This window comes from Carlito syrichta, unplaced genomic scaffold (genome assembly GCF_000164805.1).
Source record: "Carlito syrichta isolate Samal-C Ts95f unplaced genomic scaffold, Tarsius_syrichta-2.0.1 Scaffold314146, whole genome shotgun sequence".
Classification (NCBI taxonomy): domain Eukaryota; kingdom Metazoa; phylum Chordata; class Mammalia; order Primates; family Tarsiidae; genus Carlito; species Carlito syrichta.
The window spans coordinates 33,458-43,246 of NW_007258242.1; the positions used below are offsets into that span (position 1 = coordinate 33,458).

The 9,789-nt window shown below is 44.3% G+C and overlaps 1 protein-coding gene across 2 annotated transcripts in view; it reads left to right on the forward strand.

Annotated features, from left to right (window-relative positions):
• Positions 1-2,156: 2,156 nt before the first annotated feature.
• The window catches only part of IFT81 (intraflagellar transport 81), a 115,883-nt gene continuing 108,250 nt past the window's right edge, over positions 2,157-9,789 (forward strand). For both annotated transcript variants that reach the window (XM_008071169.1, XM_021719110.1), the window contains exons 1-4: positions 2,157-2,264; positions 6,191-6,355; positions 7,185-7,288; positions 8,221-8,401. In XM_008071169.1, the coding sequence (XP_008069360.1) occupies positions 6,212-6,355; positions 7,185-7,288; positions 8,221-8,401 (429 nt within the window). In that variant the 5' untranslated portion in view covers positions 2,157-2,264; positions 6,191-6,211. The remainder of the gene's footprint in view (positions 2,265-6,190; positions 6,356-7,184; positions 7,289-8,220; positions 8,402-9,789) is intronic.

Here is a 9,789-nt window from a genome sequence, read left to right on the forward strand (position 1 = left end):
CAGGCGGGTCTCGAACCCGCGGGCTCAGGCAATCCACTCACCTCAGCCTCCCAAAGGCGCGGGATTACAGGCTGAGCCACCGAGCCCGGCTAGTTTTATTTTTATTATTTACATTTTATTACATTTAGTTTCTCTCCAAGAGCCCTGTTGGGAACTTGTGTTTGATAGTTCCTCAACACTTGCTGGGTGCGGTGGCTTATACCTGTAATTCCAGCACTTTGGGAGGCGGAGGCAAGAGAATTGCTCGAGTCCAGGGGTTCAAAACCAGCCTGGGCAACTTGACAAGATCTCATCTCTATAGTAAATCAAAATTTAACCAGGAGTGGTGGTGTACGCCTGTAGTTCCAGCTACTTGGAAGGATGAGGCAGAAGGATCACCTGAGCCCAGCAGGTCAAGACTGTGGTGGCAATAAGCATGCTACTGCACTCCAATCTGGATGACAGTGTCTCCAACTCAAAAAATAAAAATAAGAAAAAAAAAACCCGATTCATTACTTTAAAATAAAAATAAAGATAGTTCCTCAGCAGTCAGAAGGTGGCCAACAATGGGGCTGTCTTGGAATGTTGTGTGTCCTCTGCCCAAAAATCTCTCCCTTTTCCTGTTTGAAATCTCTGTGATGAATTTTTACTGATCCTTAAATATCACCGTATCTGACAGAAATTTTCCTGATATTGTGGCCCCTTTGGCACCTCCCTCCGCAAATAAACTTGGGGTCCTTCGTCTGGGCTCCATCATCACTGGTTTTTTTGTTGCAGCATTTATCTCAGTTGTGTTGGTGTTGTCTGTTAATCATCTCTTCCCACACTAGGCTGTCAGCTCCATGAGGGCAGAGGCCAGGTAAATCCTGCATTCCCAAGAACCAGCACAGTGCAAGGCATATAGGAAATGCCTAATATGTAATTTGTTGTTTTTTTTGTTGCTATCAGTCGAATGCTAAATCTATAGATAGTTTCATCCAAGATGTTGGAGCAGGCAACTTAGTTTTCAGGGTATGAGGAATTTGATTTTTTTCTTCTCTTTTTTTTCATTGCCAACTGATACCACAAAGTAGAGTGGTCCCCAGTCTAATAGGGGTGGGTTCAAAATACCATTCACCAACTAAGGTCTCCCCTAAACCAGCTAGTACAATTTCAGTTGACTTCTAAACCTTATCAGTGATCTGGGCACAAAGATCTCCCTGCCTACCTGCATAGGATGTGAACTCCATGGAGATCACAAGGAGGACTTAATTTATTTTTGCATGTGTCTGAAGAGAGCCTCTCAGAAGCCAAAGTCACTGGAGACTTTTCAGGTTCTCAGCATATTAAAAAAATTACTGGATTAAAAAAAAATTTAAGCCGGGTGCGGTCGCTCATGCCTATAATCCCACCACTTTGGGAGGTAGAGGTGAGAGGATTGCCTGAGCCCAGGGGTTCAAGAGCAGCCTGGGCAACTTGGTGAGACCTCGTCTCTACAATAAATAAAAAAATTAGCTGAGCATGATGGCTCGTGCCTGTAGTCCTAGCTACTGGGAAGGCTGAGGCAGAAGGATCGCCTGAGCCCAGCAGGTCGAGGCTGCAGTAGTCGTGCCACTGCACTCCAATCCGGGCGACAGAGTGAGACTCCGACTCAAAAAAATAATAATAAAATTAATTCCCAGTACAGGCAATGTGGCCCAGTAATGTGACCCAGAAGCTGAAATCTCTGTGATGAATGTGTCTTCTTTTAATCCTGCCAGAGACTCTACAATTGTTCCTATGTACAACCCAATTTGGAGACACTTATGTCAAAAACCTAAATTTGAAGCCCAGGCCAAATGCTTCCTCACCCCAACCCCTCTACCATCCAGCCCTGCCTCACACAAAAACATCATCGCCCATGCTTAGTGAATGAATGAATGAGTGAAACCTATGCACACGTATTTAGCATAGGTTAATCATGCAGAATACTTTTTGAAAACTGCAAACTGCAGGACAGTCGGGAAGGTTATTGCAGCGCGTGTAAGTCGGAGTCACAGCCTCAACGGCTTTGGGTCCTCCGCAGTGGCTCAGAACCTGTGCACCCGCTTTGCGCGTGGGCTGGGCGCTGATGCGCGCTACGCGGCTCGGGGTCTCGTCCCCGGCGCGCGCGCCCGGGGCGCCCCGCGGAAACGCGCCTGGCCCGCCGGAAGTGACGCAACGCCACGGCCTAGCAACCGTTGCCCAGGAGCTCGTCTCTAGGAACCCGCTAAGGCCGGAGTGCCTCCTGGGGGGTGGGGAAGTAGTTTCGTGAAGGAGAATTTGAGGTAACCTCGCCAACTCGCGGTCGGAAACTCCCCCGAGCCCCGAACTAGGAGAGCACCCCCGCCCTGTCTCGATCCGGGTGCAGCACCTCGCCCGTGGAGGGGCTCGTCGCGGTGAAGCTCCCGCATCCGGGGTCGGGGTCCTGCCGGGCCTGGTCGGGATCGGGGCCGTCCGAACCGTCGGGGAGCCCAGGGCAGCACCCCCCGCAACCCGCCGCGCGGGGCCCGGTCGGGGGTAGGGTTTCGTGTCGCCTGCCCCGAGCCCGAGCGGCGAGGGGAACACTCTTTCGGGGACTCCCAGGAGACTGCGGGTCAGCGCTCGTGCCCGCCTGGGACCCGGGCCGCGCGGGTTCTGTCCCGGATTGTGGCTAAAACGCTCGTCCTGGTTTTCGTCCGCGTCCAGCCCCGCCCCGGCTCTTTCGTGGGTGAGCGCTGGGGAGTCGGCGGCGACTGGACGCCGGAGAGGGGACCTGCTCATTCGAGATCGCAGAGCCCACCGGGCACAGACAGCCCCCCGATCAGCCCATCTTTGTCCTTAACGAGTGGCCATTTGAAAGCTGGTGGGCGACGAGCCGGGAAGACCTGGCGACTCTCTTCCCCGCTCTGGGAATAGTTTACTCGTTCATCCAAAATTTTGATTTGGTTTATTTTACTTATTTATTTTATTTTATTTATTTATTTGAGTTGGAGTTTCACTCTGTCGCCCAGGCTGGAGTGCAGCGGCACGCTCACCCCACCCCAGTCTCGACCTGCTGGGCTCAGGCGATGATTCCACTTCAGCTTCCAAGTAGCTGGAACTACAGGCACGCACCACCACGCCCGGCTAATTTTTTGATTTATTGTAGAGATGAGGTCTCACTAAGCTGCCCAGGCTAGTCTCGAACCCGTGGACTCAGACAGTCCTCTCGCCTCGGCCTCTCATAGTGCTGGGTTTATAGACCTGAGCCACCGCCCGCCGGTTTGGTTTATTTTAAAGAGAAAAAGAGAATCGACTTATAGAATCTATAGTTATTGACAATTTCTAAGTCATTTTAAATTAAATATATATTTATGCATGCGAAGATTATGACATGAACTTTTACTTAAAATACTTTTAACAGTGGAAAACTTGCGCCTCCAATGTGAATTTTTAAAGAACTTATGTAAAGGTTTTCCTTTTATAGCTTAAAGGAAACTTCAAATTTACAAACGACTTTAGTTATCCGTTCGTTCCTCTTTTCACTTATTCCATAGTAATAATAATTATTTACTCATAATTTCTTTTTTTTTTTTTTTTTTTTGAGTTAGAGTCACTCTGTTGTCCAGGCTGGCATGCAGTGGCACCATCAAGGCTCACCAAGCCTTGATCTCTTGGGCTCAGGTGATCCTTTCACCTCAGCCTCCTGAGTAGCTGGGACTACAGGCACATGCCACAACCCCTGGCTAATTTTTTACATTTTTTGTAAGTGGAGATCTCGCTCTGTTGCCCAGGCAGGTCCTGAACTCCAGGCTTCAAGCAATCTTTCCACCTCAGGCTCCCAAAGTGCTGGGATTGCAGGCATGAGCCATTGTGCCTGGCCTTACTCATAATTTTATCAACATTATGAAGAAATTGTTTCTGTATATTTTGATGTTTTCTAAATATCCAGATTCATACACTCAGTTTCTTTTCTTTTCTTTTTTTGAGTCAGGATGCTACTCTGCTGCCCAGGCTGGAGTGCCAGTGGCATGGATCACTATAGCTTCAACCGTCTAGGCTCAGGTGATCCTTCTGCCAGAGCCTCCAGAGTAGCTGGTCTACAGGCATATACCATTGCCTGGCTAATTTCTTTATTATCTGTAGAGATGAGGTTTCACTATATTACCCAAACTAATCTCAAACTCCTGGGCTCAAGCGATCCTCCCACCTCGGCCTCCCAAAGTACTGAGATTATAGCTGTGAGTTACTGCAGCCAGCTGTCCATTCAGTTTTTGAAAACTCATTTTAAAGCAAGATGCTTGCCACCCAAATTCATATCTTGAGTAAAACAGCATCTATTCATTTTTTTCTTTTTTTATGTCAGTGTCTCACTCTGTCGCCCAGGCTAGAGTACAGTGGCACACTCACGGCCACCACAACCTCCACCTGCTGGGCTCAGGTGATCCTTATGCCTCAGCCTTCCAAGTAGCTGGAACCACAGGTGTGGGCCACCACACCTGGCTAATTTTTTTTTATTTATTGTAGAAACGAGGTCTCGCCAAGTTGCCCAGGCTTGCCTCGAACCTCTGGGCTCAGGAGTCCTCTCACCTCAGTCTCCCAAAGTGCTGGGATTACAGGCATGAGCCACCACACCCAGCTTCATCTATTCATTAGGGAGCACTTAAGTAATTTTTCTATTTTTTAGCAATTTGTTTTATGTTTTTTTTTTTTTAATTGTTCCAGTTAAAACAGTTTGCTTTGGCAAAGCTGTTTCAGCAATTAAGGAATCAGGTATTCAATTGTTTAAAAAGTTATCATCTGTAATCCCAGCACTTTGGGAGGTGGAGGTGAGAGGACTGCCAGAGCCAAGGGGTTTGAGACCAGCCTGTGCAGCTTGGGGAGACTTCATCTCTACAATAAATTAAAAAATTAGCCGGGCATGGTGGCATGTGCCTGTTGTTCCAGCTACTTGGAAGGCTGAGGTGGAAGGATTGCCTGGGCCCTGTAGGTCAAAGCTGCAGTGGCTATGAGGGTGCCACTGCACTCCAGCCTGAGCAACAGAGTGAGACTCTGACTCAAAAAGAAAAAAGTTATCTTTTTCATCGCCAGCCTGGTTTTCTTTAGATTTAGGCTTACGTTCTTCTGACCTTGGGACTGTACACAAGCTCATTCAATCTTGTGGAAGAAGTCTCTGTTTTAGACACATAGGTGTCCAAAAATGGCATTGGACACAGAGTGGACACAGATACGGAATTTACAGTTTATCAAAGAAGAGAAAATGTGTATAAGGAACTAGTCCATGATAAAAAGTAGCGCTAGGGGAGAAGTGCAGATAAAGTGTGGTTAGCTATAGAGGGCAGCTGCTGCTATTCTATAGAACCTGGGAGATAGTTTGAGAAATTTCCTGGAGGAACTGGCAATTGGTGGGCATGGCTAGAGAAAACAGCATTTACTGAAGGAGGAGAGGTGGAAAACTAAGGAGCAGTTACTTTCAATCAGCTAAAGTTTGAAAGGGTGAAAGGTGACAATTTGGAAATCAAGTTGAGAAAGACTAAGTTGAGCTAGATCATAGTCTCAAACTCCAGGAAGTTTGGAGTTATTTTGTACACAGTGGGGAGCCTACAAATGATTTGGGATTGGGAGAGGTAGAGACCAGGGAACAGGAGACTGTTGCCCTCTTGAAAGCAAAAGGAAATGAAGACCTGAATTACTCTAGGGTGGCAGAGTCAATGCCAGTAACAGAAATGGGTGAAGAGTGGGTAAAGTGTGCAGCCTCTACTCAGTTTCAGTTGGTTGTGGTCAGGCATGGATGTAGGCCCAGGATGGCCAGAACTGATTTTCGGGAGAAACTGGAAATCTGGATTTTAAAGTAAAAATCTCCCAATGTTTCAAGTGTGAGCTACTAGTTTAAAACAAAAATTAAGAGTATGTCTTCAGCCTAACAAGTGTTTAACTCCAGGGCAGAAGTCGTGCAGCTACATGGGAGAGATGTTAATATAGGTAGGATTTATTATTTGTCTATATTAATTCAGATAATTGCTCTTCCACCAGATACATATACAAAAACATTTGATGTTAAATAGTAACAGTATATACTGCAGTTTTCATAATAAAGTCTTCATACTTAAATTTCTTTCAACAAAATAACCCTTTTCATAGCATTTTGCATGCCATATGGGATTATATTTCCTATTAATTTAATTCTGATTTTTTTCCCCAAAACTCTTGTTGCCAATATTGAGGAATTTTTTTCTCTATTTCTGTTGTTTAGTTTAAGTTATAAGGCCTAATTATGAGTGATCAAATCAAATTCATTGTGGACAATCTCAATAAGGAGCCTTTTAGGAAGAACTACAATTTAATCACATTTGATTCTCTGGAGCCAATGCAGCTATTACAAGTTCTCAATGATGTTCTGGCTGAGATTGACCCAAAGGTAAGAGTTTTGTTTCTGTTTTTGATGAAAAAGGTGACAGGAAAGCAAGTTTCTGCTTCTAAATAGCTGTGAGTCTTGGGCAAATTATTTAACCTCTCTGGGCCTTATTTTTTATGCCTGTGAAGTAATAGTAAGTGATTTTTAAGGTTTCTCTACTAGCTCAAAAATTAAATTATCTACTTGTACTTTACTTATAAATCATTTCTCTACTTCCAGACGTAAATAGATTTGGTCCAGGAATGAAAATGCTTTTTTTTTTTTTTTTTGAGTTGGAATCTCACTCTGTTATCCAGACTGGAGTGCAGTGGCCGCTCCCGGCCACCGCAGCCTCGACCTGCTGGGCTCTGGTGATCCTTCCGCCTCAGCCTTCCAAGTAGTTGGAATTATAGGTGCGCGCTACCACACCCAGCTAATTTTTTGATTTATTGTAGAGATGAGGTCTCACCAAGTTGCCCAGGTGGGTCTTGAACCCGTGGGCTCAGGCAATCCACTCACCTCAGCCTCCCAAGGCGCGGGATTACAGGCTGAGCCACCGAGCCCGGCTGAAAATGCTTTTACAAAAGTTTTTATTGCATTGCAAGTTAGTTCATGTCTCTCATACACTGGTCTTTTCCACTGGAGACTTTTTTTTAAGCTTAACTTTCTTAATATGAATTTTGACCTGACTTGTGTGCATCGTTACTTGGATTCTAGGGGCCTCCATGCTTAATCTGTTTTCTGGAGAGACCATTGTGCTGTTACACTTTAGCAGAAGAATTTTGTTAGTGAGTTTAATATTGTTCTTTGTTAGATATATAACAATAACATATTTTTTCAATTTTTTTATTAGCAAGCTGTTGATATCAGAGAGGAGATGCCCGAGCAGACAGCTAGACGGATGTTGAGCCTTCTTGGTATCCTTAAATATAAACCTCCAGGAAATGCCACAGACATGTAAGAATCTGATCATGTATTGCTTTTTTCAAATTATGCTTTAATATCCAAACCTTTGTATGCTGTAGGCAGTCTTTTTAGGTAATACCTGTTGTCCCCTATTTGGTAGCCTGAAAACATCACTGATACTCTAAACGATCTTAAATCTTCTAATATTATTTTGTCATGCAGAAGTTTTAAGTGGGCTAGTTCTTTCCCCTGTAATAAAAACGTCTGACAAATACATGTACAATTTTCTCAGTTATCTGCCATTCTAAATACAAACAGCTTAAACACTGCCTAGTCAGTGAAGGGAAGGATGAAGACTGACTATACCAATTAATGATTCCATTACAACTTTCTTGGAAACTCCAACAAGGGCCTAATTTTTATAATTTTCTAATTAATGTCAGATTGACTTTAGAATAATCTTGGGTTTATCTGATTTATCTTTTATTTTTTGAGTCAGAGCCTCACTCTGCCACCCATGCTGGAGTGCAGTGCCACGCGCATGGCAATCACAGCCTTGACTTGCTAGACTCAGGCGATCCTTCCGCCTTAGCCTTCCAAGTAGCGGGAACCATAGGCATGCGCCACCACACCCAGCTAATTTTTATGATTCATTGTAGAGACAAGGTCTTGCCATTTTGCCCAGGCTGGTCTCGAACCCGTGGGCTCAGACAATCCTCTCACCTCTACTTTCCAAAGTACTGGGATTACAGGCATGAGCCACCATGCTCAACTTGCTTTCTATGACTATTTTAAAAAGATAAACCAAAAAAAAAAAAAAAAAAAGGCTGTGATGGCCATGCGTGTGGCACTGCACTCCAGCATGGGTGGCAGAGTGAGACTCTAACTCAAAAAAAAAGCAATTAGGACATGTAAATCAGCTTTTGAGCAGATGCAATACCTCTTCAAGATTTCTTGTGTGTGTGTTTATTTTCCTTTTTTAGGAGTACCTTTCGTCAGGGTTTGGTGATTGGAAGTAAACCTGTAATTTACCCAGTGCTCCACTGGCTTCTGCAGAGGACTAATGACCTGAAAAAAAGAGCATATTTAGCTCGTTTTTTAATAAAACTTGCGGTACCAAGTGAGTTTCTCCAGGATGAAACTGTGGCTGACACCAATAAGCAGGTATGCAGTACATAAATGGTACATTGAAACTATCTGTAATAAATTTCAAGGTGCATATATTCAAATACATGTTAATCTCTTTGTTTGCTGTCTCTGTAGTTACAGGTGACACCAGAAGAAAAAACAGTGTCAGCTAGTATTCACTTGTGGTCACATCTTAATGACTTTTGCACATAAATACCATTTTAGTGGTAATAGTATGTGAACAGAAAAAAAAATATATTAAACTTTTAGAATAATTCATTACTTAGCAGTTGTGGGTAGATAGGAAACTGGGGTTGAGTCTGCAAAGAACTTTACTCATCAGTAAGATGACTATACAATTTGTGATCTAAATTAGAGAAAAACAGGCTATCATAAAAATTACACCATGACAAATGGTATAAATTGACACTATCCTAGGCAAATTGGGACATATGAGCCCCTGAAAGGAAGTAGGCAAAGAAGCTTGCAATCTCAAAGGTCTTCCCAGGTAGGCAGAGAGTAGCAATAGGTCTAGGGGTTTGAAATACTTTTCTCACCAGAGTTTTGGAGTAACTTTGGGTTCTGGCTTAAGATCTGAAAGCTCTTGACTACTGAGGATTCTGGCTGGTCTGGGATCCTGATCCTGGGATCCAAAGCACATTGCTGGTCAAAGACTGTAGAAGGAAACCAGGTTTAGATTTCAAGGGACTTTGATTTTTTTTTTTTTAAGTGCCTCTGTTTAGTGTTTTGCACTTTAATTTCATAGCACTTACGTTGTGAAATGTTTGTCAGTCTGTCTTTCTCAAAAAATTAGGAAGTTCATGGAGACAGGTATTCTGTCTTCCTGCCTTTGTTTTCCTCCAGGATTTTGTATTGTTACTTCTGTATGTTAGTTGTTCAATATTTAGATTGAACCCAAGCAGTCAACTGAATGTTTTTATTTTTTATCCATATATTTTGGGTGGATATGGCAGACATTCAAAATAGGGTTAATATTGGTCTTTTTTTTTTGAGTCAGAATCTCACTCTATCGCCCAGGCTGGAGTGCAGTGGCATGCTCACGGCCACCACAGCCTCTACCTGCTGGGCTCAGGCAGTCCTTCTGCCTCAGCCTTCCGAGTAACTGGAACCACAGGCACACACCATCATGCCCGGCTAAATTTTTGATTTATTGTAGAGACAAGGTCTCATCAAGTTGCCCTGGCTGGTCTCAAACACCTAGGCTCAGGCATTCCTCTCACCTCAGCCTCCCAAAGTGCTGGGATTATAGGCATGAACCACCACGCCTGGCCTTAAGATAATGTTTATGCCGGGCTCGGTGGCTCAGCCTGTAATCCCGCGCCTTTGGGAGGCTGAGGTGAGTGAATTGCCTGAGCCCGCGGGTTCGAGACCCGCCTGGGCAGCGAGACCTCATCTCTACAATA